This window comes from Grus americana, chromosome 5, assembly GCF_028858705.1.
Source record: "Grus americana isolate bGruAme1 chromosome 5, bGruAme1.mat, whole genome shotgun sequence".
Taxonomy (NCBI): Eukaryota; Metazoa; Chordata; class Aves; order Gruiformes; family Gruidae; genus Grus; species Grus americana.
The window spans coordinates 20,387,202-20,415,201 of NC_072856.1; the positions used below are offsets into that span (position 1 = coordinate 20,387,202).

Below are 28,000 nucleotides of genomic sequence, written 5' to 3' on the forward strand. Positions count from 1 at the left end.
CTCTCTCCCCAGCATTGCACATGCTCCAAGGTGTGAAGAAATGTAAGAGCAGCATCATGTCTTTTAGATAGTTCTTCCAGAAGGAGCTGAGCATTTGAAAATCAGTTCCCGCTTTGCAGAAAGATATCTGAATTTAGAAGCATTTAAAGCTTAAGTCAGCCTTGGAAACCTTGGTCACAGTGAGAGGAGGGGGTTGGTTTTTGGATGGCTGTGGTTTTCTTTCATCTGTTTGTAAAGGAATGGGATTGTTTTTTCCCTTGTTTTCCTGATAAATATATGAAAATGGTCTGTGGTTTTGGTGATCTCATTTTGACTGTTTCAAAGACATTACTCTCAGGGTGGCTCTTGCCTGCTGAAGAGTGAGCTACCTTCCCAGTGTTCACCACTGTCTCTCTTTCTCCCCAGTGATCAAAACACGGCTGCAGTCCTTGCAGAGAGGAGTGAACGAGGACACCTACTCAGGAATCCTGGACTGCACCAAGTAAGACTCCTCGTGAAGCAGGACACCACATCAGATGTATGGCATCTGCTGCTGCCAGACAGTCAGTGCCACTTCTAGACCCAACCCACAGCCTCTCTGTTTCGGGTTCCCTCTGAAACTGTACTTTTATTTATCTATGTCTATGAATATACCATTCATATATATAGGTATATATATTTTGAGCAGGGTAAGTATAGCGTTTATGTTTAAATGCTTCTGTCCAAACCCTAACAGTCATAACACTGAGATTTTATTTCTGCAGAGGGGGACAATACTGTGGTTGTCTCTCCCAAGGCCCTGTTGTCTGAAAGTCCTACAGCATTAAGTCTTGTATCCCTCCCGGGATCACTGTGAACAGCAGCTGCAGGAGTGCTGAGCGGGCTGTCCCCAGCCATGCTCTCCTCTGACCCTTTGCTACACTGTGGTCTGTCTGCTTCAAAACATGGAAGGGAGTTTTAAAACACGAGTGCTCTGCTTCCATATTGCTGCTGTAGCCAGAGTCTCTTGCCATCTGGCTGTGTCCCATCCTGAGGGTGGAGTTGGCCCCAACTTTTCAACAGGGGGTACTCTTAATGCAAGCACCAGGTTGTCTTAGCTGTACATCCAGACCCAGGCAGACAGACGCTCCTGGTCCTGGCCAGACGTACGGATGGGGCATGTTCCTGCATGGCTATTCACAGAGCGCATGGGGGATGGTGGGTGATCTGCTGTGGAGACAGTGCCAGGTGACAGCGCTTGCCTGGGTTTAGTCTCTGGAGGGAGGCAAAAAGCCAGGGCATGGCCAGAGGCTCTCCTGGCATGGTGGAGGGGTGGATGGACACTTACCTGTCTGTACCATTTCTCCCCAGGAAGATCTGGCAGAAGGAAGGGCCCATGGCCTTCCTGAAAGGGGCCTACTGCCGAGCCCTGGTCATTGCTCCTCTCTTCGGCATCGCACAAGTCGTCTACTTCATTGGCATCGCGGAGTTCCTGCTGGACATGCTCCCTAAGCACCGGGCCTAGCTCTGGTGCACGTGCGTGTGCCCTCCTGCCCTCTGCAGCGCTGAATTAATCCCTGTGTTTGTCATCCGTGTCGATTGATGTCAGAGCAACAGCACAAAGGGTTCGCGCAGGGACGACGAGGGGATGTGGTCTCCAGATGAGCAAACGTGGGGAGGGAGAGAGTCCCTTTTCTGTCTCAGTCTGGAACCTGCCCCCTCCCACTCCTTCCACAGACAGTATCTAATTATGCATATCTCTTTTCCTTTTTTTTTCTCCTTTCCTTTTTTTTTTGTTTTTAAATTGTCATTCTTAAGGACACTGGTAAGCACAGACTGGGCTTGCAAACCCAGAAGTCTCCTCCTAGCCTTGGGGAGGAAGAGGGATGGGAAAGAAAGAACCTGAACCCTCGTCCACCCCAGTCCCCCTATTTGTTCTTGGAGTTGCCACCTATCTGAGGAGGAGCTAGAAGGGCAGCTGTGTCCCCTCAGCCCCTCCTTGGCTCCGCTGGCCCTGGGCCAAGAGCAGGCACCGCATAAAGGGGGCTTCTCTCACTGCCATCGGAGGCACAGCAGGGAAGATGCTGGATCTGGCAAGTTCCTTGGCCTGGAAACCTTCACCCCTCCCTTCTCCCTTTCTTGAAAACGAGTTGGACTTAGATGAACTTCTTGGAGATGAGAGGAAGGGAAAGGGGATTGTTACTATTGATTTTCTAATTATTTTTTTAAAAAGCAAAGGGATGTCCCTCCTAACTAGGTGTCACAGGCACATCCAGGTGACGTGCAGAGATTAGATGTCTGCTCTGTAGGGAACATGTATGTTCACATCAATGTCCAAAGGTGCTTCACTGCTTGGCTACAGGCAGGGGAGGGAAAGGAACTTGGGATCAAGTTTTTTTTGATTGTTGGGGTTTTTTTTTGTTTCTTTTTTAATGCAGGGCTTGTGGGGAGGGAAAAACAAACAAGAAACCACTTACATTCCTTCAGCCTGCCCACACCCAGGGTGATAAAGCAGTGACCGCAGGTGTAGATTAGCTGATTTATTTTTTTTTTCCAGCCTGGCCCCAGGTGCATGAAAGGAGGAGCTTGCTCCACTTCTGTGGTGCCCAACTTTGGGGAGCTGTGCTAGAAATGCCATGCCTGTGTGCTCACCTTGCAAGGTGAAAACACAAGGTCTGGTTGTGCTTTGATGTTTGACTTGGGCAAGTTTGGAGCCAGCTGGTGTCGGAGAGGTGGAGGGTTCCCGCGCTTTGAGTGAGGAGCTGTTTGCCTGTACACCATTACAGGGCCAAGTCCTCTGGATCACAAAAACTCGTCATCTGTCTTGCTTCTGGTGTGGTGATCGTTGTTTGGTGGCAGGGGGCAAATCCACACCTACAACCTGCTCTGTCAAAGGGACACTGCCCCAGCTAACCTCACTTGTCAGAGAACTTCCTCATGCAGTACTCTCTTGGGCTGTGTAATTAATTCTAGTTTAAATGATCTTAAGTGTGAGATCTACCAACCCAGTGTGATCTCTTCCATTATTTATTCCATTTGGTGCAGTCCACTCGACTTTGGTGTTTAAATTAAACTGGTCAAATTCACTTTTCATTCCTTCTTTTTGCTTTGTTCTCCAGGTGCTTGGTTGGTGTTTGTGTTTCAAATGTATATTTAAATTATTTTTTTAAAAAATCAGTTTTTAATGTTTAAAAGAAAGCCATCTCTGTCTCAACATTCTTGGGTTAGGTTTTTGCAAAACCTGTATGTTGAGGGCCTTCTTCCTTGATGCATGCATCCTTTTTGTCCTCAAAAAAATTGTTCCGTGGCTGATTTGTTACTTGTCACTTTGCATATGTGAATAATTTTCTTTCTTAATATCTGGGAGGGAATCTGCAAAGACGATGATAGATGTCTGTGCTGTGTGTAGTGCCGTGATGCTGCTCTTGCTCTGGATTTCTCTTGGGTGGATTAAAAAAGAAAGATTTTTTTTTTTTTTTTTTTTTTTTAATAAGATGCCCTGTTCCTTGCTGCTTTGATTTACAAGGAGGGTCCCTAAAAGAAACCTTGCTGCTAAAAGTAATGGGGTTTCTGCTTGCCCTTCTGCCTGCAAGGATTGCTCCCTGAAGCTGGGTGACTTGCAGTTGCAGGGGGCTGGTGCAGGTTTGTTCTGTGGGGTTACATTTGGAGGAAAATCTGGTGCAGTGAAGGGCTGAGGTTCAGAGAAAGCTCTCCTTGTCATCTTGCATGCTTTTAAAAACCTCTTTGTAAAACTAACTTGCTGAAATCTCCAGCACTTCTTCCACCACATTGGAGCTGGTGACCTGAGTGGGGCTGATTTTTAGCTGCTTGGACATGTCCCTGAGTCAGGAGGACATGGGGAGCTGGCAGAAGGGGTCACCGTGGCCCTGCAGAGGGTGCCATTGGCCAAAAAAAAAAGAATGTTCCTATTTTAAACTCTTATCAACCTAATTAATCACTGATTAACAGAAACCACTAAGCATTAATTGCAGTATTGAGGAATAAAAGTAAATAAATACACTTAGAGAAACATACCTCTGCTCCACTCCCTGCGTGTGCCGCTTTTCTCCAAGGCAAGGGACAACAGCCACCATGGGGTCAACTCCTTGTGCATTCTACCTGGTTCCTCTGACACAGGGTCCTCCACCCATCCTGGGCCCTTTTCAGTCATATGCTGTCCTGTGTCAGCCCTGGCCCTTGCTCCTGCCCTGACCAAGGCTTTTGTGGCTCTGGTTCATTTGGGGTTTGTGGTTTTACTGTCCTTAATTATATGCTTGTCATGGGTTCAGACAGGGGGGTCAGTTCTGGCTGGTGGAATTTCCTAGAACACAATGAGAAAATTTCCTAAAGTTGTGGGGGGAAATTCCTACAAAGCAAAAGGGAAATTTCTTGGAAACCAATAGGGGAATTCCTGAAAAGCAAAGGGAAACCATCCTAGAAAGGTACAGTAAAATATCCTGGAAAATGAAGAGGAAATCTACTGCAAGACAATATAGGAATTTCCTCAAGACCACTCAGGGAAATTCCTTGCAACTGGGAAAATATTCTGGAAATTCATAGAAAGCGATGGCAGAACTTCCTAGAAGGCCATAGGGAGATAGCCTAGACAGCAAAGGAGGAAAGCAAGGAGGAAATTTCCTCAAATACCAGGGAAATTCCTGAAAAGCAAAAGTGACATTTCTTAAGAAAGTAACAGTGATATTTCCTAAAGGGGAAATTTCCCAGAAAGCAACAGAGGAATTGCTGGAAATTGAAAGGGAAATTTCCTGGACAGGAAGACTGAGATTTCTTGGGAAATAATTTCTTGCTTCCCAAGGACCAATAGTCATAGGGAAATTTCCTAGAAAGCGATAGAAGTCCTCTCAGCAGAGAGAAAATTCCTCTAAAGCAATGGAGGACTCTAGAAAGCAACAAGGAAGTTTCCCAGGAATTTCCTGGAAAATAGTGGGAAGGAAGTATCCTGCAAAGCAACAGAGAAATTTCCTGGAAAGTGATAGGGGGACTTCCTGAAAAACAAAGGGCAATATCCTGGAAAACCATGCAGGAGTTCCTAGTAAGCAGTAGGGAAAAGTTCCTGGAAAGAAAGGGAAATTTCCTTGAAAGCAGGAAGCGTAGGAGAAAAAGAGACCTAAATCCCACACTTCAGCCATGATAACCACCACTCTAGTCCTTGGGTAATAAATTCGTAAAACTCCTGCAAATCTCTGGGGTTTTTTGGTTTGTTTTACTGCTTCCCACGGGGATCAAATGGGCTCAAGGAAGAGCAATGAGGGTGACCGCTTGGGCTGCAGGTGACCTGCCTGCTATCATGGTTATTTGCTAATTTTCCTCTAATTAATGCAAAAAAGTATATAACCTGCACTGCAGTGGTCCAGGGCACGGGGTGACCATTTCCTATTACACCAGCGGCTATGCCTGGGCCCCGTGTTACTGGAAACCAGCTGTAGCCCCAGCTGGGCACCGCTTCCCCTTTCTGGGGTGGGGGAATGTGCTGTTGCCGTGCCCTGGCCACTGGGACCCTGCTCCCACCTCTGCCTGCTGCCCCCAACTTTTGGGCCTGGCATGGCTGGCGAGGACCCCCACAGGATTCATCCCTTTGCAAGGGTGGTGCTGGCCCTGAAACACGCGTGCAGGGCTGATGCACGACCCCAGGGATTTTTCTCCTTTTTTCCCCTTCTTTTTTTGCATAAATCCGTGTTGCCGCCACACCAGACAGCAGCACCAGAGGTGCTCATGATGCCCGTTTAGCATCCCGAGCCATCCCCAGATCCCACCGAGGAAGCTGCAGAGCACAGAAACCGCATGCCAGCAGCTTCTGGTGCCTCTCTTGCCATGGCCAGGTGCTTTGACACCCACATCTGCGGATGTTCAACCTGAGATGCTGGGAGCAGCATCAGGCCTGTGGGAGTGCTTTATGGGAAAAGGGAGCACCAGGAAAACCAGCTCCCGGGTGTGGGTAGCGTGGCCAGTGCCCAACACCCTCCTGGGTTTTGCTTTTATCTTTATTTAATAGCGTGCCCTTAGTGTGGAAACCAAGGCGGCCTGAAAGAAGAAGGATTAAAATAAATATAATAAATAAAAAGGCATGGGAGTTTCCAGCCCTGAGGCGGAGCCCTGCATGCCTGGACTGTGCTGCTGGTGCACCCCAGAAAGCCCCCGTGGCAGTGGGTGCAGCTGCTTGTGGGCTGAACCCAAGCATTTTGGGGTGTTCCTGCTGCCCGCCTGCCCTTCGCTCTTTGCAAACCTGCGTTGTTTAATTTCAGGGTGCGGCCGTCCTGCACGAGCACTTTTGGGGGCACAACAGGCCGTGGGCAGCAACCCCAGTGCAGGGTCATGGGAGTTCTGCCCCCCCGCCCCCCCCCGGCCCCAGCTCGGGGCCTGATCCTGCCCGTTGTCCACCAAGGTCTGTGTCCCACGCCGGTGCAGGACAAGGTTTAAATCTGGATTTTTTTTTTTTTTTTTTTTAAATTATTTTTAATTTGGGAAGGGGGGGGGGTGTGCAGGGCTCTGCAGCCAGCATCCCCCGAGGGGGTGGACCCGGCTGGGGCCGGAGCATCCCCCGGGCTCATCACTGGGACCCGGCGGGGTGTGTGTGACAGCACCACCAGCACCACCACCACCACCCCCCCCACCCCCACACCCCCCCCCTCCCGCGGCGGGGGTGGCTGCCGGCGACACTTTCAGTTTCGGAAGGGTCACGTGGTTTCCAGGAAACCGGGCGCGGGGGCGGATAAAAGGGCCGGGCGGGAGGCGGCCGCGCCCCGAGCCGAGGTCACCCACCCACCCGGCAGGGTCCTGCAGGACGGGGGACGCCGCGGCACCATGGCAGCGCTGCAGAGCGAAGGGTAAGCAGCTCCCCAGCACCACCCCCACCCCACCACCACCACCCCCCCCCGGCCTTAGCCGAGTCGCCGTCCCCGGGTGGCCCCGGCCCCTTCCCGCCCCCCCCCCCCCCCCCCCCCCCCCGTTAACGGCCCTGCGCCCGCAGGGAGGCCCAGAAGCTGCGGTTCGGGCCCTGGCTGCTGAGCGCCGTCAACAGCGGGAGCTACCGGGGGCTGTGCTGGACCGACCCGGCCCGCAAAGCCTTCCGCATACCCTGGAAGCACAACTCCAGGAAGGATGTCACCAGCAGTGACCTGGAGGTCTTCAAGGTGGGTGGGACGGGGTTGACCAGGGGTGAGCTTGAGGTCTTCAAGGTAGGTGGGATGAGGGATCACCAGCAGCAGCCTCGAGGTCTTCAAGGTGCGTGGGATATGGGAATTGGGGAGCGGGGGTGAGACCAGGCATCCCTGAAACCTCCATAATCATGGAGCCAGGGTCCCCATGCTCACCCACCCCTGCACCCCCAGGCCTGGGCAAAGGCGAGTGGGCGGTATGAGGGGTGCCCTGAGGACCCAGCCAAGTGGAAGACCAACTTCCGCTGTGCCCTAAGGAGCACCCGCATGTTTGAGCTGCTGGAGGACCACTCCAAGTGTGGTGACGACCCGCACAAGGTCTTTGCCATCGCCCCAGGTGAGTCTGGCCCCATGGGGGGGCTGTGTTCGGGGTGGGGCAGGCGATCTCAGGGTGCCCCACTCATACTGCTCGCCTTCCAGCTGCCCTCTGCCATGGCAAGGAGAGAGATTTCGGCAGCCCTGACCATGCAGTGGACCAGCAGCCGTTGCACCAGCAGCCACAGGTAACAGGGTGGGCATGGGGGGGGGGGGGGTCTCCACTGCTGTTGCTCAGGCTTTGCACCCCCATGTCCTTGGAGGGGGTGCTCCTGAGCTGGAGCTCAACACCCAGCTGAAACATGGGGCAGGGGGCAGCTGGGCACCCCCCCCATCCACAGCAGTAAGACCCCATCCCGCTTCCCTTAGCAGCTGGAGCTCAACCCCCAAGACGTGGCCCCAGAAATCAACCCCCAAGGTAGGCACTAGTCCCCCAGTTTTTTTTGGGGGGGGGCACCCCAGTAGGCTCAGCCGGGGCTGGCTTTGGGGTTGTGAGATCTCCCACCTGCTGTACCCCCCGCACCTCAGGCAGCACCAACCCCACACGGCCCCCGATGCTGGAGGACCTAGAGGAGCTGCAGTGGGTGCTGCAGCAGTGCAACATCTCCCCCCGCGACGCTGACCCCTTGACCCCATCCTGGGTGCCTCCAGGTGAGACTGGCCCCGCTCATGGGGCGCAGGGTGGTAACACCATGGGTGGGGTGACCCCAACCCCTTCTCACCGGTGATTGCTCTGCAGGGGACGCCCCCCACCAGGACACCCTGCTCCAGCCTCACCCGGACCCCAGCCAAAACAACTGCCTCCCCCCGCCAGCATTTCAGCAATGGGTGTCCACAGTAGAGCAGCCCTCCTTGGGTGCCTACAGGCCCCCGGACACCATGGTGCTGGAGGACCAAGGTGGGTGCTGTGGGCAGGATCCAGCCCTGGGTGTGGGAACACCGTAACGGGGTGGAAAGAGGCCAGGGTGCTGCCGCCACGTGCACCCTGTGCTAAAGCAACCACCTACCCCGCTGCACTCCGAATTGTGATGCTGACACGGCCTGTCTCCTGCCACAGGGGCTATGCCACTGCCGTGCCACCCGTCGGAGGTGACGGGCCCCGTGCTGTCCCCAGGGGAGGCAATGCTCTTCATCCCTGCTGCCAGCCCTGCGCCACCGCCACCGCTGCAGGAGGATAACACAGGTGAGGGTTATCAATTATTAATAGTGATAAATAATAATATTTATTATTAATAATAGATATAATTATTATTAGTTATTAATGCTCGGAGGGGGAGCATTTGGGTTTGGGGGATGCAGCTGCTGATCACTGCCCTGTGCAGATGGCATTGTCCCCATCCTGGACGTCAGCATCTACTACCGCGGGAGGCTCTTCCACCAGGAGGAGGTGGGGGGCAGCCTGTGCCTGCTGGCGTACCAGCCCTCCGACCCGGCAGTGGCCTTGCGCCCCGGGCACCTGGTGCGCTTCCCCAGCCCTGCCGAGCTGGCCGATGGCAAGCAGCGGCGTTTCACTGAGGAGCTACTGAGCAGCGCAGGGCTGCAGCTGGAGCAACGTGCCCTCAAGCTGTTTGCCACCCGCCTGAAGAAGTGTAAGGTCTTCTGGGCCCTGTCCCAGCAGCTCGAGGGCATCAGGGACCCTCCGCCCAACCTGCTCTGCCGGGACCAGGAAACCCCCATCTTTGACTTCAATGAGTTTTGCACAGGTGGGCAAGGGCTTCATGTATCTGTGTCTCTGTCTATGCATGTTCCCCAGTCCTGGTTTTGGGGCTCGTGGGAGACAGCTCCAGGATGTCACAAGCATCCAAACCCTCCCAGCTCCTCTGCATGCCCCCAGGCTCACTCCAAAACTGAGCCGTGTCTCCCCTTGCCAGAGCTGAGGGACTTCCGCAATGGCCAAAGGCAGCGGTCCCCTGACTTCACCATCTACCTCTGCTTTGGGCAGTCCTTCTCCAGCTCCAAGCCCAAGGAGTCCAAGCTCATCCTGGTCAAGGTGCAGGAGCCAACACCCACCACTGCCCCACTGCTGCCCAGGGAGGGAGAGACCCTTGGGGTCCAGGGGAAATGGGGGTCTGGGTCCTTAAGGAGAGGGACCTTCAGGGTCTAGGGGAGATGGGGGGGGGGGGGTCTTGGTACCCAAGGAGAGGATAACTTGGGGGCTGGGAGAGATGAGGGAACTGAGTAACAGGGGAGGGGGACCCTCAGAGATATGGGGGGCTGGGTGCCCAAGGAGCAGGACCCTCAAGGGCTTGGAGACTGGGGGGGTGCTGGGTGCCCAGTGAGGGGAACCTGTGGGGAGTAGGGGAAAAGGGGGGCAGGGGGGCAAGGCAGCTGCCCAGGGATGGGGACCCTCAATGACTGGGGGAGATATAGGGTGCCCCACACACCTCCTTCCTCTGCTCCAGGAGGACAGGGCCGTGCAGGGCATTGCAGCCACATCAGGTAGCTACCCCTAACCCTGACGGTTTGCTGCTGCAGCTGGTGCCTAAGTTCTGCGAGTACTGGTACGAGCAGGTGCTGCGGGAAGGAGCCTCCTCCCTCGACAGTGGCACTGTCAGCCTCCAGCTCTCCGACTCCTTCAGCCTCTTTGAGCTCATCGAGCACTGCGACATGCAGCTGGACTGACCCTCACCCACCCTGCTCCCTGTGTGCCCCAGGACAGGCACCAGCCCGTGGGGGGACCAGCAGGCATCGGGGGCCACACAAACAAGCAGCCCCTCAGGAACATCATGGTGGGATGCCAATGGTGGGGATCTTTCCTCCCCTGCTTCCCCCAACACCCCAAGGACAGCTTCACAGGCCAGTCCCAGAGCTGACACATTGCTTTTCCCCTCCATCAGCTGCTACTGTGTGTTATTGTGGAGTGTGGTCATTTACAGATCTATTTTCTTAAGTTTTCTAAGCTTAAATATATATGTATAGAAAGGTGCTTCCTGCTTGCTGGTATTGCCTGGACATCTGCTCCAACTATTAGGCTGAGACCTTCACCTCCCCCTTCCAATCCCCCAAAACCATGGGGGTCTGTGGCCAGCCTTGTCCCAGCAAAACCCCTGCTGGCAGTGGGCTCGTACCAGAGCATGTGTCTGCACCTTCTGCCCCTTACCTCATTTACACAAATGTGACTTCCCATGTATGAAAGGATTAATTTATTGATGGATTTATTTCCATGTGTTAAGGCAGCAAACGTGACTTGCAAGCAAAGTGTGTTGAGGACAGCTTGGCTTTGGCTAAAAAAAAAAAAATTCTTCCTTCCTCGCTGAGCACCTCTCTGCTGGCCCAGAGTTACTTGCTTGAGATGTTCTGGAAAAATAAGGCAGTAACTAACACATGAAGCACCCAGAGCTCAGCTCTAAGGCGCAGAGGTGGTAATATCTTGGGGAGGAGCACGGTAACCAGCGTGCTGCCCAAAGATGGGGTGTCCCATCCTTGGGCTGGAAGCAGCTGCACCCCCTCATTGCAGGAGCAAGGGGCGAGGATGAGCCTGGCCATCAGTGTTGGACTCTGGGCAAGGGGAGGTGGCAGCCTCCTTACCTGCTGATTGACGTGAATGCTGCTGGACCCAAAGGTGGTGGTCCCATAGCTTGTCACATAATAGTGAGCAGAGGGCTGCACGGGGGGCTCCTCCAGCTGCCTGGGCACTGTGGGGATGGGGGGGGGGCCACCGTCAGCACCTCAACTCCATGAAACCCTCAGCCCTCTTCCCCCTGAGCACTGTTGTGGCACAAACCCGGGACCGTTGGGCTCACCTTTGGGCAGGAGCAGCTCTGTGCCAAAGCGGTGCCCGCATGTCCCACAGGTTTTAATGTCTTCCTTCGTCCTGTGGAGGAACAAGTCCCAAGAAGAAGAAGGAGCAGGAGCTGCCCTCAGCACTTTCCATGGAAGACAATGCCAGGGTTCCCTCTTTCCACCCTGACCTGAGGTCCCGCCATCAGTGGGATGGCTGCTGCCTTCCCAGGTGTCTGAGCACCTTCAGCTCTTTATGAAATGGGGGACATGCAGGCACCTGGCCAGAGTGGACATTATGTGCCTGAGCCCCAGTAGCTCAATTTTTTTCATCTTTCTTTCCATGCTTGAATTTCCCCCACAAGTAAATGCTACCACCACATGCAACATGGGCTTCTGTGGTCGGGAGAAGGGCAACATAGTGCTTGGTGAGTTTTGCAACTAATTTAATGGCTTTTAGAAGCTGACTAGCATTGCAGTAGCAACCATCCAGCTCCAGCCATTGGCTTGGAGGGGCACAATGCATACATACATGCCGTTTGTGCCATCCATGTCCGGCCAGATGAGCTCCGCAGGACAGCCGGCTGTTCGGCAGGGGCTCTTCACACAAACGTGCAGCCCCGGCCACTCCTTGGCAAGCTTCTGGATGATGAACACAACTGCCATGAGGAAGTCCCAGGCAAACTGGAAACCTTCCAGGTAAAAAGAGAACATCTTGCTCATTCACAGCCATCCAACTGCAGCAGCCCAGGAGATGCTGTGGCGATGCATGCACCACTTCCAGCCCACCAGACCACAGCCAGAATGGTTGGACCAGCTTCAATTCTCAAGTTAACCAAGGCCCATCAGCCTTCAAAGGAATTTAAAGGTATGTTGGAAGAGCTCCCCCAACTCAGATGGCCCTTTTACTTATCACCTGGAGACCTAGCCTGAGACTGTACTCTGCTGGGACCTTATGGGGAAGGATGACCCATTGGCTCCGTGAGAAGACTGGAAACTCAACTTTCCACTTTCATGTGATACCTTGAGAGGAATCCTGACCAGGTGGCATGGAGAAAGGGGAAATCTTTAATTGAACTGCTGGTGGACCCTGGCCAGACTAGGATATGTGACAGAGGTTTCTGGGAGCTCTGCCCAGTGGTGTAGGGGTGGGGGCACTAAGCAGAGACATGTGTTTGGGAGTCAAGAAATAAAGATCAGGGATCCTTACCTGTCCTTCCTGCTGGCTTTCTGCACCGGAGCTCCAGGTAGCTGTAGGCCCTCTGATTATTCTCTTTGATCAGCAGAGGTTTGCCATTGCATACGAGCAGGCAGGTCGCCTTGGCCACCCAGTGCGTGGAGTAGAAGGAGCAGACTTTCACCAGGAACCTGCAAGAAGATTGCCTCTTAAGCCAAGAGCTGCTTCAAGCGTTGGCCATCAGATAGAACTCTGGACACAAGTCAAGAACCCCATAAGGACAGGAGACCTTCCAGAAACTGGAACAGTCCCAGCAGCCATAAAAACTGGACAATCCTCAGGTGGGATTGGGAGACCTCTGACTGCCTGGACAGGCACAGACTAGCCAAAAACCACCCCAGATGAAAGGTGAACCAGAAGAGTGTGGTCCTTGCTCACATCCAGGGCTCCACCCATCTGTGGCAGAGCTGAGAAGCCACCCTGCTCTCTTGAGTCCCAGCCTCATGCCTCAGTTGATATGGTCTCAACAGCCAAGGGCTTCCTGACAGTCATACTGGTGCTGTGCCGAGCAAATCCCAAACCGTGCAGCCTCTTTGAGGGCTGGAAACCACTGCTTACCTCTGGAAGAAACCCTCAGGTATTTCAGGTGAGAAGTAGGCACGGATGTGGAGGTCCTCGGGGTGATCTCCTCCCCACACCTCAGAGACCTCTTCAGTCTGGTTCAGATAGGTTGGGAACAAGTACCAGGACTCGCCTTGGCCCCGCGTTGTCTCCCATGGCTTCCCGGGCACAAACTCACTGGCCTGTGGGTTGAGCACTTCAGCATGCCTCACCTCCAGGCAGAGCTCAAAGTGCTCCAGGAGGTTGAAGAGCTTCCCTCTCCCTCTGTGAGGCCTGTGTCCCATGATTTCCTCAAAGACATCCCGCATCCCTTCCAAACAGAGCTGGTGCTTCACCAAGGCACGCACGGCCCGGTGGCACAGCATTGCCTTTGACTTGAAGGTCCACACCCAGTTGGACCTGTCTCTGATGGTAGCATGTTCCCCAATCAGCGTGTCCACGGAGATGCTCTCGAGCTGCTGGACTAGATGGTACCTCACAAGGAGCTAGGTGGGAAGAGAAGAGGCAGCAACAAGAGGAGCTCAGCAAAGCTGCAGAGCTTGGGCCCTTTAGAGAAGACGGTCCTGATCCCCATGCTCACCTTGAACATAGTTATTAGGAAGGTAGGCTGGAGAAAAACCGTGCTTTCCAGGTGCTTGATTTCCTCGTACCACACAACAAGCCCGATGCGGTGGAGGTACCGCAAGATGTCCTGGAGAAGCTCTCTGTCCAGGTTGGCCAGGTGCTCCCACTGGGAGAGTTTGCTGAGCAGATACTGGAGGTCCATCATGCCTAGAGGGAGACATGGGAGTTCAGCATGTAGCTCTCAGGCACCAACATGCCAAGGCAGATGCTTTAGAGAACCAACAAACCCCAGCAACACCCAATGTCACCCATGTCATCCCTGGGGAAGCAGCTGGGACCAGTGCGATGATCAGTGGCTGTGGCCCAAAATGCTTTGCCCATTCTCAGCTGTCCCACTGCCACCCTGCAGCTCCCATGGTCTTGCCCTGCCTCAGCGGTGCTAACAGCCTGCCAGGACATCAACAGAGCATCTGAAAAATGAGGCTAATATTGGTTTGTTTTGGTTTTTTTTTTTTCATTGTTTGAGAAAGCAGGTTTGTTTCCAGCCAGAAAACCTCAGATTGCCATTTAGTCATGCAGCAAGACAGGCAACAAAGCCTGGTTTATCGCCACAAAAGAAAAGCATTTGCTCCTCATCCTCTAATCCTACAATGGCCAAGGGAGCCAGAGATGACACTCGGTGCTGGTGGTATTCATACCAGCTTTAGGTACATAAGTGAGGAGCCAGGGCTACCTGCTAGTCCTGCTAAGGGACAGGTATGGGCCATTATATAAAAGCAGGACATAGGTTTGGAAACTACACAGAAGCATTAAAGCTACGGAGCTCTTTCCTGCAAGATATTTAAATTGCTTATATAGGGCAAAGGGGAGAAAGAACGACGTTACTGGAAAGAAACAAACCAGACATTGTGGCCAGCTGGGGTACCTCCAGCCACAGGTTGGTAGAGCCCCCTAGTGAAGCTTGGCCTTTTCCTATGCTTTTCCCTAGGCACCTGCCTTGGGGGCAGATGCTCGCAATGACAGAGCTGGGTGGTAGCAATTAATGCTCCAGCAATAACACTGCAAGGTCTTCAGCAGCAACCTCCAACACCACATGAGTGGGGCCAGAAAGTGCAGCAAGCACTGGAGGATCTGTCCCAGCCACAGGACAGCAGGTCTTCCCAGGAAGGTGCAGCGGGGGTGATGGACCACTCACCATGGTCTGCCATTTCCTCGCTCTGTGCAATATCTACAATGGCAGCTTCCACCTGCCTGTAGACGGGTGGCAGCACTCGAACGACCTCAGGGAAGAGCTCCTCATTCTTCACATACTCCAGAATAGTGGCTTCAAGCTTTTTGATATCACGGTGATCTCTGCAGTTGACAGCAACTAAGTTTAAGATCTGGAAGAGAGAAAGGACACACCTGCTAAAAGCACATCCAGAGGAGTCTTTTAGCCTGTGAGGTAAAGGAGGGTCCTAATGCCAAGGAGGTCACCAAGGATGGGACACACTGCTGGCTCAGCTTCAGAGCGTGCTTCTTTCACATCTTTGGTCTGTAGCAGTTCCTGGAAAAATCACATGGGGATGGTAAATACCCCCTCACACTCCTCCCCAGGCACTTGCTACAAGCCACAGGTGGAGATGCCCATCACCAAGCATGGACAAGGACCCAGCACGTCACAGCCAGGGGTTACCACGTCCATCCCAGCTCTGGGGAGTGGCTGCAGTAGCAGCCTGATGCATTAGCACCAGGTCACCATCATCAGTAACACACTAGGCTGCCAGAGATAACAGGGTGACCACAGACAGGAAGGAACCATGATAATCTCAGCCCTACGGTTAATGTGCAGCTCTCCATCTCCTTCAGCCTCTCCCACTGGTCCACGTAAAACTCGGGCTCCTTGCTGCCCTCCAGGTTGTCAATGAAGTGAGCAAGGTTGCTTTTTCTCTCTGCCAGCATGGCCACAATCTTGGCCATGATGTCGTGCCTCTTCTCGTCCACCTCCTCCTTCCGGCAGCAGTCCACATGGGTTCCCACAGGAAGCACCACTGAGTTTGGGACTCGCATGAACAGGTTGTTGATCCAGAAACCAACGAGCTCCTTGAAAATCTTGTCGTTAGTTTGGTACCTGGGGAGGGAGAGAAAGAAAATCCCAAACTCACATCTAACCCTCTGGATCTCCAGCCAAATTCTACCAGCACAGGCCTGACCATGCAGCCTGTGCTGTCCCAGGGGCTTACTGGAGAAGATTTCAGATCTCCTAAGCTGTCCTGGGCCGTATCCAAGCTCATCCTTAAGTTTCCCATCCTTAAGCTAAGCTAGTTAAAGGTATGGGGTGTAACAGAGTCTGTCCCTGCTGTGGATGGGCGCATCCCTCTGTACCACAAAGCCCAAGCTTGATGCTCCCTCCACATTCAGGGAGCACCACAAGATACAGGAGGGCTCATGGAGGTATTTTCAAGGCAGAAAGCAAAGCTGTTTAGACAGGGATCAATTATCACATAAGGCGTTAATGCTCATCTAACCCCTCAAAACAGAGGGCTTTGGTCAAGTGATAACAGATCTAGTGGCTTAATTAAAAGACTGATCTGCAAAAAAGGGAGAGAGGGAGAGTTAGCTACTCCAGCAGTAAGAAGACCATGCATCAAGGTCCAATGGAAATGGTGTGAACCCGCACAAGGGAAAGCTTATCCAGCACCTTTTTTTCCTTCTCCCACTCCACTTTGAATCCAAACCAGCTCAGCACTTACATGTGGAGATTGATGACAAGGATGACAAGCGCCTGTGGGGTGATGAACACATGGTGAGTCACGTAGTACTCCAGCTGGCCAGCGAAGTCCCAGAAGAGAAATGTGAAATCCTCGATCTGGAACTCGCTGATCTCTATCCCAACTGTTCGTTCTTCCATGGGCACCAGTTTGGTTTGCCCTTGCTTCAGGCTTTTGCAGATGGTGGACTTCCCCGCCAGCGAGGCCCCCAGGAACATGGTCTTGACCCTCTTGTCCTCCTGCCCTGAACCATGTTGAAGCTGGCTGAAGTAATTCCGGATCTGCTGGATGCCACCAGCACACACTTCACTGGGCGGCTCCCGGAGGGGGTTCCCATTGGCCTTGAACATTTTCAGGGATTGCCCCTGGAAGAGGTCCTTGGGGAGCTGGCGAAGGGCATTATTCTGCACATGGAGCTCCTGTAGGTGTGCCAGCTGCAGGACAGGCTGGGGGAAGGTACGGAACAGGTTGTTGGAGATGTTGAGGTACTGGAGGCTGCCTTGACAAGCTGCCAGGTCCCTAGGGAGGGCACTGAGACGGTTGTTGTTCAGTCGCAAGTGTTTAAGCCTGGGGAGATGGGAGAAAACCCCCTCTGGGATGACCCGGATTTGGTTCTGGTTCAGCTCAAGTTTCTCTAAACAGACCAGGCTCTGGATTTCATTGGGAAAGTCCACAATCTCATTCTTAGACAGTATCAGCTTCTTCAGGTTGCAAAGCTTAGAAATGCCAGTGATGCTCCTGAGCTTGTTCCTGTCAAGGTCAAGGCTCTCCAGCACGGGGTTGCTCAGTACTGCTGGGGGCAGCACACGCAGCCTCTGGGTAGAGAGAGACACTTCACGCAAACCATCTTCCTGCTCCTGACCTGGACGCATGGGACGGGGAAGGTGGTTTAGAGAGACTTTCCCCCTTTGAGTTGCAGACCATTTTTTCCCCTCGAGCTCTGCACGACTTTGGGATCATTTCAGCCAGCAAAAACAGAGCCAAAACACAGGAGCTGGTTCAACAGCATGACTACAGCTGCAGCTTGAGCAGCTCCTGTGTCCTATCAAGAGAGGATCCAAAGCTGAGGCACAAGGATCTTGGCTGGGCCTGAAGACACAGCAAGAAGTGGTGCCCACCAGATGTTGACCTGTAGCCCAAGCAGCACGTTAACAGCTTTGCTCTCATTAAAGCCCTGCGAGAACTCCAGCTGCAGATGCATCTACCCCGAAAACAGCAGGTTTCTAATCCCAGCAGCAGATTGGCAGGGCAGAGCAGATGTCAGGAGGAGAGCTGCTCTCCAAACAACTTGCCTAGCCTGCCCTCAGCTCTCAACCACAGCTGGGGAGATGCATTGAGGCCAGGGCTAGCAAGTTCAGACACTTCCTCTCTCACATCCTCCCCTTGATCCAGATGTGCACTGCAATTCCCTGCAGAGATACTCTCAGCCCTGGGAGACTGGAGGAATAACACAGGGACAGTGGGGTCCCCCACAGGACAGGGTGCACAAGAAGGGACACAGTGATGCCCAAGAAGATGCCCAAAAAGAGGGTGTTTGGAGCAGAGAGGTTTGCAGGCAAGAAAGAGCACCACAGGGATGTGGGATGTGGATCACGCAATAGTAGAACAAAACATGGTCAGATTTGCTTTCCTCTCCGTTTCACTTCCTCATCAGATGATGCAGAGTGCAGCATCCTCTTGCGCAAGGCACCCTGCTCAGGACCATCATCAGTTCTCAGCATCACCATCTAAACCTGGGACGTACAACAAGTCCAGCAAGAAAGCAAGCTTTCACCCTCTCCCAAACACCTGGTCTCTCCTCCACCACCACCAGCAAGACAAGGGCTCCCACCACCGCTCTGAACCAGAGCGGTGAAGAACCGGGACAGCTACTCACAGGCTCTGGGCTGCGTCATGGCCCTGCAGCGTGGCACCGGCTGGATCCTCCGCGTCACTCGGCCTCCCCCTTTCGTTTCCTCCTCTTGTTTTGCTCCCCGCCTCCACAAGCTCTGCCTGCCAACCCCACCCTCTCTTTCTCCATCCATCCTCAGAGCAGTTCCCAACAACCCAAGCACCTCTGGCAAGATACCAGGGCCATGGGTGTGTCCTGAAAGCAGCTCTAGATGTCACCTACAAGACAAAGATAGTGGCAGAGTAGCTCCTGAGTCAACTTCTTACTGCAGCATCCCTGCCTTTGCTAAAGGAGCTTTCAGTGTTATCACTGTTGCAGAGGAGGGAAAGGACACTAACAAGAGGTTATACTACTATCGAACTGCTGCACATGCTGAATAAATAATATTTCTTCCCTTATAGAGATGGCAGCATCTGATCCAAGAGGGTCAAGTAGAAGAAAAAAAAAAAAAGAAAAAGAATGCAAGTAGTATACACAGTATACTAGAACTGGTTTCTAGAACATGCCAGAAGAGGCATTTTTTGGTAGGTTTCTCATTGCCTCTCCAAAGGGGCAGCTTACAGTTTGATTGATTTATTTTTAACGGTAGACAGAATGAAAGAACCAGTATTCTTGTTCACCTAACTTCAGGGGAAAGCACGTGCAGAAGGAACAAAACAGATTGACATTGTCTTCCTGGTCAGCGTAGTTGCTTCTATTATTAGGTCAAGCTTTGTTTTTCACATCACTTACCCTTTTTCACTCATGCAGGGAGGTTATTCCAGAATTGTTACTCTGATACATCCAAAGGTGCCCAATTTCCAGCCAAAGCGTATTCACAATTAGATCATCATCTCTCATTCTTGTGCCAACAGTGCCATAAACATTTCTGAACTATCAGCAGTGTTTGCATTTACAACCCCACACCCATCTACTAGGTATATATTCTAGCTACAAGTTTAGCTTTAAAACTAAAGCTTCTCTTTCAGCTATTCTTTTGCAGTCTTAGTGAGCTTTTTTTCCAAAATCTTCAAAGAAAGCCCAAAGTTATTAATCCCTTATACTCCATCCAGGCTGCACTTTCATACAGGAAGCAAACAGAGCCAGGGAAGATCAACTCCAAAACGCTCAGGGCTCATCCATAAAGACTTCTGTAGTATGGTGAATGACGGAAGTGAAGTGTTTTGACAGTCCTGACAGTACTGGTATACAGGATTGTGTTAAATTAAAAAAAAAAAAAAAAAAAGTCCCCTAACCAATTGCTTGGAACCACAGACAAAATTACAGTATGCAGACAAAAATCTTACAACTGAAATCACAGTTCACTGAAAAGTCAGGAATGCCAGCAAGGGATCAAAAGATCCTGTTGTTAGTGAGTTTTCCTATGCTCACCAGGGAAAAAAAAAAAAAAAAAAAAGCTGCAGTTATTTGCTTTATAAAACTCACCCCCCAGAGCCTAATTGTTTTCTCTTTGAAGACAAGCAGCAAGACTATCCTCGAAGAGGGCCATTTCCAAGTGCACTGTAAGAGGGTAGGAAAGCCCTCACGTAAGAAGTGTTGCTGCCATCTGGTCCAACAGGCCAAGTACATTCAGTTCCTGTTGAAGGAAAAGCCAGTTTCTGAGTTGTAATTTACTGGTTTTCTCCTCAACTTCCCTGTTAAATGTCTTCTCCCTAACATGGTTAGATGGGGAATGATACTTTTTGTCAGGTTCACGGGTGCTGATTATCTTTGTAAGTGACTGTATTTCAGATGATCATTTACACTACATGCAGACAAGGAGTGCTTTTAAAGAAAGCAAGATGAAGTCAGTACGTGTGCTGGACTCCTTTGCTTCTTGATAGGAAAACCAGTCCTCCTACAGAGGAGGAGGAGGAAGAATAATTATTTATCCAATTCCAATCCTCTTCTAGAAACACAGTATCCCTTATGCAAGGGCCAAGTGTGCAGGTTTATACAGAATAGTCAGGGCAAGAGTTAGCCGTAAGACAAAGGACACCTGCTATAGGACTAAAACCATTCAAAATAACTTTATAAATTCTGTCACATTTCTGCTTTGTACATCAGTTCAACCTTATCCCTCCAGCTTGTTACTGAAAATTCACAATGCTTGCTTTTTGCTTTACTTTTATCCTGAAAGGCAGAAACAAAACCAGCCATCAGTGCATTATTTACACAAGTGCAACACAGTCTCCCACCCCGAAATTAAACTTTTCACTAACAAGATACTTCCAACAGAACGTAAATAAACACTACAGCTTGAGCAGTGTTTCTGAAGTCAGTTTATAAAGTTAGCTCATGTCTGCAATCCCCAAAATGACAGAGTGAGTAAAGCTTCGCTCACCATCGAACAGGCTAAAAATACAACATTTCAAGTATTAAATCAGAAGCTTCTAAAGACAATCTGTATTTTGATAAATAAACACAAGGGAAACAGTATACAGCTCTCAATATACTGTATATGAAAAGTGGTGTCCAGTTTCAAACTTTTAGCACGACAGGTGCACAGCCCAAAAATGTGATCAAAGTAACCCTGAAAACTGTAGCAATCCGGGAGTCCCAAACATTTATCTCTTCTGTGTTTCCCCTCGAATTACTCTGCTGGTCTGAGGCATTTGATTGTTTAGTTCTACATCTGTAGGTAATCCAAAAAAACCCCCAAGTTCATTCCCATATGGAAACAATTCAAAAGAAGGTTCCGCAGCTAAGTCCTGTTATAATCTTACTTCTCTGCACTTTATTTTCAATGAGATGCAACTGTAGATATATTATTCCCTCTAGCATAGTGTTCACAGCCAGAATAAGTTCAGTCCAAGTCATGCTGTGGCTTGCTCTCAGTTTTCCACTTCACGTGTATCTTCACCATCAGATTTCTTATGTCTCCTCATATGTTTGTATTTTTCCACATATGCCTTCACCAGATTAGCTACCTTCATAGGGTTGATCTCTCCACTTTTGCTGTGGCAGATCTAGAAGGGATTAGAAAAGGCATTCAGTCAATTAACAGTATTACAGCAGTTCAGACAGGCCACAGACAAATGATAGAGAAGCCCCAAGCTTCCCAAGGGAATTGATTCCTACATAGGCCCTCGAGTCTCATAGCAGGATACATAAAGCAGAAAACTCAACAAGGGCAAGAGTAGTATTTTACTTCAAGGATTCCAGAAATGGCCCAGGACTTTTCTACTGAGCATGCAGGAGCATCTCTGAAAGCAGAATTATTCATTTTTACTACAGGCTTTTCCATTCAGTCAGTTTTACACAATACATGGTAACCAAGGAAGTGTTGATTTCCCATTTTTCTGATGATTTTGAGGAAGTGAGGCTCAGATTAAAAGAATCTGGCAGTTTTGAGGGCCCATTTTGAGACACAGGAGAAAGACAATGGACCCTACAAAAAACTTTATCAGTGTTCAGAGAAGAGTTCAACAGTGACTTCAGCAGCAATTGGTGTTGCTCAGCTCTCCTACAAACCACACCTGAGGTTCATATGGGTCACGCAGAAGATATGAAATTGCAGCCATTACCTCAGGAATTTTGATTTATGATGGAATTTCTCAGTGACAGCAAGAATGCAGAGCAGGGAGAGAATACAGTTCTCCAGGGTATCACTTAAGTGCCTTGACCATAAGAGTACTTACTTGCTCTCACAAGACAACATTTACCTGCTGATCAGGTCTTTTTTAGCCATGATCTGGTCAGCACTAAGATCTGAGACAAAAGTCAACATCAGCCAAATTGCAAGGCCCTCTTCCAAAGTTCACGCACACCACAGATGCTCAAGGAATTAACAAAGTATTTTCTCACTTTATGAGAAACAGTTTGACAATTCTGGCCAAAGTTCTTAATGAGAGAGATTTGACCATTCTCACCCAAGGCACGTACCATGTCACATTTCAGCTCAGGCAGCTTAAGCTTAGCAATGTTCTGGACCACTGAAAACATGATCTTCTAAAAGGAACAGTCTGACAGCTCTCATCAATGGCACCACTCAGTCCTGCTTTAAACTATTGCTTCACCACACTGCAGAACATGAGTCAGAGTCCAAAGATCTGCGACTCAGTTACAGCATGTAAATGCTGAAGCTGGCAAGTGCAATCCAAAGTACTGCCACTTATTTAACATCTGCACAGCTCCTCCTCTTCATTTCACTGTCACCTTACCTTTTGCACTGCTTTTCGAAGAATATTCTTGTACTCCTCCTTTGTAATCTCCCTCTTCTGGTAAAAAGGTTTAATAGCAAGTTTCACTTCTTCCACAGCCCTTTCCTGCATGTGAAGCTTCTTCATGTACTGCACAGCAAAGAGAAGTTCATTACCTTGTGCTTGGGAATGGTTTCTGAATCTATTTTTCTCAGAAACATTCTAAATGAAAATCCTAGTTTCACAATTTCAACGACCCACAATTTCAAGTAAGAGCTAGCCTCGAAGTGATTTCCTTTACGGTAAATTGCAGTCTTGAAATAAATATTAGTTTGCGCTATGAGGAACCCTTTTTTATGTAATATTTATGCTATGTCTCAGAGAATTATGTTTTAAGCGACTACAGTGTACACTTATTAATTTTGGTCTCCTTCCCTTTCAACAGCTCTGAAGTAAAATACCTTCATCAAAAGGTACCAGATTCTAAAAGCAGCAAGTCATAGCTGCAAATACGAAGCTTCAGATAGCTCTAAAGGCATTCTGAAAATTGCAGAGTTGCCTATAAATTAAGGATTATAGATGACATCAGAACATTTTATCAAACAAGTTCATAAAAATTGCTGCTCATAAACGGAGGTTCAGTGGGAAAGATATCTCAATGTTTTGTTTTGTGGTAGAAAGTAAAATAATTGGCTATGAAGTTTTTGTTACTGTGTTAACATCCACTATGCTTAGAGCAGGTGGTCTGTACAGCAAACCTAAAACTGAGCAGCAAGGGACTAGCACTGCAAAACCTTCAAAGTATTTTACTATCTTTGCATTTCAGTGCTGATAAGCAGCAAGATGCAGTCCTACCTCTCTATAGGACTGTTATGAGAATTGACTTTAATTTCAAAGCTGGAAGGAAAAGGAGAAAAACAGGTGTTTAGAGAAACTTGGATGTTCTGACTTCTGGAAAGTCCCTTCCAAACATTCATGCAAGAAAGTTTCAGAACTTTAAGAATGTATCTTAGATGGTTTAATCCCTCTCTGTCTTACTGCGATAAAGCAGTAGAAAGTGGAACCATCAAATGGAGTAAATCCCAAAACAATTCAAAGAAAGGATTGCTTGCCGCTCCTGAGTTACAGAGTCACGAAAAAAACAACAGTGACAACAAGGGCTGGGAAAATACAGTACAGAGAAAGTTAAAACCCCCCAAACTTTAAAAGTTCAAATGAACAACTCATTAATGTTATGCATTTGCTACTTGATAGCATTCACTCACTTCCTCGTGTTTTGTTTTATCCACTGGAGGTTTGGGTGCTTTGATCTTATCTTCTGCATTTCCAACAGAAGCAGCTTGGATTCCCGGTTCAGAGGCAGTAGCCAGGCTGCCCGGCTCCGGAGTCAGGCTCTGTCCTGCCATGCAGCCAAGCGCTGGAAGACTACCCTGCATGATAAACTGAACTGTGGGCTGGCTGACAGGGGCATAGGGGGGAAGGCTTGAGGGCAAAGGTGGCGTCAAAGGTATATTTTGACAGTACACCTGTGAAACAGATAGAATTTTGTAAATGCTTGTACTTACAAGAGAGAGCATCAGATCAGGATTTTCAGAGCACCTTTTATCCGCACAAACAGGCAAGTCATTACTAGTTCAAATCATGGAGGCTAACATCCCAGCCCTCAACTAGGTCTCTGCGCACCAGGAACCAGCATCAGCGCCACGCAGACTGATGGCACGGACCAATGCCACCAGGCCGATTTTTTACAGCCTGATCGCAATCAGAGAGAAGCTCATAGCTTCTCAAACAGCACCATCTTTCTGCAAGTTACTGCTGAAAACAGAAGCTGCATGTATAGACCAAAATTAAAAGAAAATGTTCTTCCACTGTAAGGACCACCAGACAGATTAAATGATTAGAGGATTGCTGAGGTGTATGGGCTATATGAAATGTACCACACGCAGAGGAAGGCGAACTCTGCCATGAGAGGAGGGTGTTGCACAACGAGGGCACAGATGAGGTGGGATGCCTTCCATGACACTTGGGTGCCAGAATAGGAACCAACCTGAGAGGAATCTAGATCAGGAAACATAGGCTCAGGAATCATATAATTGGTTGGAGGAGGCTCATTGAACTGCACCTGATTTAACGTTTGGTTCAAGTCCTCTGCTTTCCAGGCCCCTTCTTTTGCTCGCTGAAGTTTGTAAAATGGCATCCCTAGGTTCCCCAAGAGAAGGAAAAAAAACATTTAAGAACAAATTAAACCTAATGGGTCAAAGATTCAAAGCCAATTATGTTTTAAAAATTAAAATAAAAAGGCTCTAACAACAAAGTTAGCTATAAAAAGATTATGTTTAGCAGTCACCAGTGTTTTAAAGCTTCTGATAATAGAAGACTTATCATTCCCTTGAGCAATTCCTTTTTACTGGGTTTCCATGAGAGTAACCAAGGAGAACCACAGAAGCAACTCTGTCAACACACATAACAGAGGGTCTCAAGCCAAGCTATTTCTAGCAGTTTTGGCTTAGCAGAGCTCACAGGAGTGAGCTACAGAGATTTGTCACGCTCCTCAGTTCCGAGAAATATTTATAAATTCTGAAGGCAAACCAAACTGTTCTAGTTAACTGCAGAAAGGGCGGAACATGGGCTGCCAGTTAAGAGATTGGGTTGCAATACATACTTCACGGCTCAACAAGCTGCTGCTGGCTAGCTGAGTTGTGCTGACAGCACGTCCTCTCCAATTCATTAACACAGCTCACCTCATGGTTTCAACAAGTGCAAAATGCCAGCTCTCAGGACTGGAAACCACAGGATCACCCCAGCTCAGATGACAGAGCTGTTACACTACAACCAGGTTTAGCCAGGCACCAAACCCCTAAGCTTTATACAGCTTGCTTCAACTGCTGGTTCTCTTCCAAAAAGAAAGACTTACTTGGAGCTTTTCCTGCAGACAATGTGCTGCTTTCTTCCTCTTGAAGATTCCAGGTAACTCTTTTCACTGGTGCTTTCGATTTCAACACAGGACTCTGAGGTACCACCTCCAGTTCAGGCTTACTGAAATTACTGGTTTTCTCATTTGACACAAGGCACTCATCTTTAACCTCCTTCACACAATCTGTTACTTTGCTTTTGGATGAGCTTTGAAGTGGTGCAGCCTCAGTCAGAGCGTGCATGATAACTTCCTTATTTGGGGGTGGTTCCATCAGAGATGGACATAATGCAGTATTTTCTATTTTAACTGTAATCTCAAGGTTTGTATTGCTACAGGTACCAAGCACTGCTGGATCACTACTACTCATTAATTCTGTTTCAGCAAAAGAATCCACACTGCTGATTGGAACACAAATGTTTGTGATCTCTGGCACAGGGAATGCAGTTTCACTGGTCACTTCCTGACAGATGGGCTCCACCTTTATAGTTTCTTGGGCCTCTTTCAGTTGAGCCAGGGTCTCAGCCTGTATTTCCTCAAGTTTCACATTTGGTTGGATGGTTATGGAAAGCTCTTCTAGTACTAGCTCCTCCTTTGGCTCTTGTTTGAAGGAATGGGGTTGCTCCAGACACGTAGACATATTTTCAACTGGAGGCTTTTGATCCTTTTCTGATGGAGGAGGAAGCGAGGTCTCTTTTGATCTGTGTTTTCTTTCTTTGGAACATGATCTTGATCGTGGTCTTTTTTCCTTTGATTTGCTGCTTTTGTGCTCCCGAGATCGAGATGCAGACCGAGACCGAGACCTCCACTTTCTCCTCTCCCGAGACCTGGATCTTGATCTCTTTCTGTCCCTTGACCTCAAGCTACTATCTTTATCATACCTCTCATAGCTTTTGTTTCTCCTGTGTTTCCGCCTTTTAGTCCTCTCGATGCTATGCGATCGGGAACGTTCCCTCCATCTTGATCTTGATCGAGACCTTTTTTTCCTTTTCCTATTTTCATGAAACTCAGAAGTACTTCCAGGACTACCTGAAGGTGACCTAGATTTCCTTCTCTCCCTAGACCACGAAGTTTTTGCCTTTTTATCCTTGGTTTTATCCTTAATTTTCCTTTTTTTAGATCGTTCGTGACTGCTAGAACGATCAGTAGAAGACCTCCTGCTCTTGGGTTTCAATGTGTGTGTTTTGCTATGCTCTTCTCCACCTGACCAAGAGGTAGATCTGGAGCTTCGGTCCCTTGAGTGTGTTCTGTCCCTAGACCCTGACCGGGATCTCTTATGCTCTTTGATAAGTGCCTTTTTCCTTTTCATCTTCCTCTTGCTTCGGGAGCTGGAGTTCGAACAGGATCTTGAACGTGATCGCCTCTCTGTTTGTTCTACCTTTTGGACTTTCTGCTGCCCATCATTCTTTGAGGGACTATCTGGTTCTAGTTTCACATTAATATTAGGTCTAATTAATTCTTCAGCATTAAAGAACACATTAGGGCCCTCTCTGCTTTCCTCCTTTAAACACTCTGCATTAGAAATTTGCTTAAGAGCAGATGATGTGCAAGGACTGCTTAGAAAGTCTTCCTCATCCATATTGTCTCGTTCCTCTGTATCAGAAATCTGTTCTACAATCCTGCTTTCTGCCGTCACGTCATCGTGAGACTCTGTGTTACTAGGTGGTACGTCAGAGTCAGTCCCAGATCCAAATATATTTTCTACCATGTAAGGGGTGAAACGACGGACAGTTTGAAATGTTTGAACTTTTGGATTTTCAATGGAAATAGTCCTGGTAATATTAGTTAGTGGGATCCCTGAGCCAAGCCTTTCAGGACTGCTGCTTGCTGAGCTTGAGTCTGATCCTGTTGGCTCAAAAGGATCATATATTTCACTTTTGACCTGCTTTTTCTTCACTGAGAAAAGAGGTGAAGGACTTTCTTTCTGTTGCACTTTGTCATCCACAGGGCGGAAGGTGTTACAAAATCCTGGGCTAGACAGTCTGCTGGGATGCCCTGCGTTTCCAGGAATATTGATTTTAAAACTCTCAAAAGAGCTTGGGCCTTTGCTCCTCGAAGCGCTCAGTAGCGATGAACTGCTGTACACGCCTGTATTGGTAGAAAAAGACACCCCGCTTGTACGCGTTTGTTGCTGAGATTCCTTGGCATTTGACTTCTGACTCTCCATCTTGCTACCCCTTCCCGGCTGATTAGCGCTCTCTTTGCCAGTCAGCTGGGTTATACAGGAGCTGGGGATGTCACTGCTTTGGCTTCCTGCAGGTTCTGGCTCCACCTGCTTGCTGCTGGTTTCCTTTTTAATCTTTGGTATCCTGGGAAGCTCAAAGATGTCAATTCTCTTGGGAGGTGGTTTTAATGGCTGCCTCACAGTTACAGCTTTTGAGTCAGAATTCAAGTTACAGCTCAGGGGCTTTGAAGATGAGTCAGTGGGTGCAAAGTTTTTAGAGTTTCCATTAAATCTGGGCATTTCATCTAACTTGGATCCATGCCTGCTCAGAGTAGCTATATTCTGAGTCTGAATAGACCTGGGTGTCATTGAATATTCTGATTTTACAGTTGCCTTTTCTGATGCAGTCTGTGCAGGGTTTGCTGCAGGCTCAATCCTGCTCAGTGAGCGTGAAGGCAATGAAAACAAGCTTGAGGAGGAGGGTCTGGTGTGAGTACTCAGCCCCGAGGAAACTGAAGGTCCAGCAATGGAGCTGCTTGCTGTGGTCCCTGAGTGCACTGTACTCGGTTGGGTGTTATGTCCTGAACTATCATCCACTCTCGAGTCGTTCACTGATTTTCTATGAAGTGGAGC

At 49.5% G+C, this 28,000-nt stretch overlaps 4 protein-coding genes across 20 annotated transcripts in view; 2 read left to right on the top strand and 2 right to left on the bottom strand.

Annotated features, from left to right (window-relative positions):
• SLC25A22 (solute carrier family 25 member 22) overlaps positions 1-3,044 on the top strand; it is a 52,822-nt gene extending 49,778 nt beyond the window's left edge. For all 5 annotated transcript variants that reach the window (XM_054827807.1, XM_054827812.1, XM_054827808.1 and 2 more), the window contains exons 9-10: positions 406-481; positions 1,330-3,044. In XM_054827807.1, coding sequence (XP_054683782.1) covers positions 406-481; positions 1,330-1,483 — 230 coding nt within the window. In that variant the 3' untranslated portion in view covers positions 1,484-3,044. The remainder of the gene's footprint in view (positions 1-405; positions 482-1,329) is intronic.
• Positions 3,045-6,673: 3,629 nt separating this feature from the next.
• Positions 6,674-10,373, top strand: IRF7 (interferon regulatory factor 7). Of its 4 annotated transcripts, none has more exons than XM_054826220.1 (11): positions 6,674-6,803; positions 6,947-7,109; positions 7,308-7,470; positions 7,554-7,636; positions 7,818-7,866; positions 7,977-8,099; positions 8,188-8,346; positions 8,506-8,631; positions 8,771-9,151; positions 9,320-9,438; positions 9,924-10,373. In XM_054826220.1, the coding sequence occupies exons 1-11, from the start codon at positions 6,781-6,783 to the stop codon at positions 10,068-10,070; spliced, it is 1,536 nt and encodes a 511-aa protein (XP_054682195.1). In that variant the 5' UTR covers positions 6,674-6,780; the 3' UTR covers positions 10,071-10,373. The 4 variants fall into 4 exon arrangements, with proteins under 4 accessions (XP_054682195.1, XP_054682196.1, XP_054682198.1 ...); XM_054826221.1 differs by having other exon boundaries at positions 7,821-7,866; XM_054826223.1 differs by lacking the exon at positions 9,320-9,438 and having other exon boundaries at positions 9,924-10,061.
• Positions 10,374-10,634: 261 nt separating this feature from the next.
• On the bottom strand, positions 10,635-20,023 carry LOC129206643 (malignant fibrous histiocytoma-amplified sequence 1 homolog). 4 transcript variants are annotated; one of them, XM_054826216.1, is made up of 11 exons: positions 18,157-20,023; positions 16,263-17,142; positions 15,349-15,640; positions 14,726-14,912; positions 13,547-13,737; positions 12,964-13,451; positions 12,379-12,536; positions 11,701-11,860; positions 11,192-11,262; positions 10,977-11,083; positions 10,635-10,745 (listed from the first exon to the last, which is right to left on the bottom strand). In XM_054826216.1, the coding sequence occupies exons 1-11, from the start codon at positions 18,302-18,304 to the stop codon at positions 10,728-10,730; spliced, it is 2,700 nt and encodes an 899-aa protein (XP_054682191.1). In that variant the 5' UTR covers positions 18,305-20,023; the 3' UTR covers positions 10,635-10,727. The 4 variants fall into 4 exon arrangements, 3 of the variants coding, with proteins under 3 accessions (XP_054682191.1, XP_054682194.1, XP_054682193.1); XR_008577242.1 differs by lacking the exon at positions 11,701-11,860; XM_054826219.1 differs by lacking the exons at positions 10,635-10,745; positions 11,701-11,860 and having other exon boundaries at positions 10,909-11,083.
• Positions 20,024-20,163: 140 nt separating this feature from the next.
• PHRF1 (PHD and ring finger domains 1) overlaps positions 20,164-28,000 on the bottom strand; it is a 31,780-nt gene continuing 23,943 nt past the window's right edge. For 5 of the 7 annotated variants that reach the window (XM_054826213.1, XM_054826209.1, XM_054826210.1 and 2 more), the window contains 5 exons: positions 25,207-27,999; positions 24,340-24,491; positions 23,558-23,818; positions 22,314-22,442; positions 20,547-21,119 (listed from right to left, as the gene is read on the bottom strand). In XM_054826213.1, the coding sequence (XP_054682188.1) occupies positions 20,985-21,119; positions 22,314-22,442; positions 23,558-23,818; positions 24,340-24,491; positions 25,207-27,999 (3,470 nt within the window). In that variant the 3' untranslated portion in view covers positions 20,547-20,984. The other 2 variants (XM_054826214.1, XM_054826215.1) reach the window with 2 other exon arrangements.

Bases quoted from the DNA above. Each gene is read 5' to 3' on its own strand.
- IRF7 (XM_054826220.1), top strand. From the start codon at position 6,781: ATGGCAGCGCTGCAGAGCGAAGG. The intron at 6,804-6,946 runs GTAAGCAGCTCC...CTGCGCCCGCAG, and splicing joins GCAGCGCTGCAGAGCGAAGG to GGAGGCCCAGAAGCTGCGGT. The intron at 7,471-7,553 runs GTGAGTCTGGCC...CTCGCCTTCCAG, and splicing joins GGTCTTTGCCATCGCCCCAG to CTGCCCTCTGCCATGGCAAG.
- LOC129206643 (XM_054826216.1), bottom strand. From the start codon at position 18,304: ATGGATGGAGAAAGAGAGGGTGGGGTTGGCAGGCAGAGCTTGTGGAGG. The intron at 17,143-18,156 runs GTGAGTAGCTGT...CCATGCGTCCAG, and splicing joins CATGACGCAGCCCAGAGCCT to GTCAGGAGCAGGAAGATGGT. The intron at 15,641-16,262 runs GTAAGTGCTGAG...CTCCCTCCCCAG, and splicing joins CTTGTCATCAATCTCCACAT to GTACCAAACTAACGACAAGA.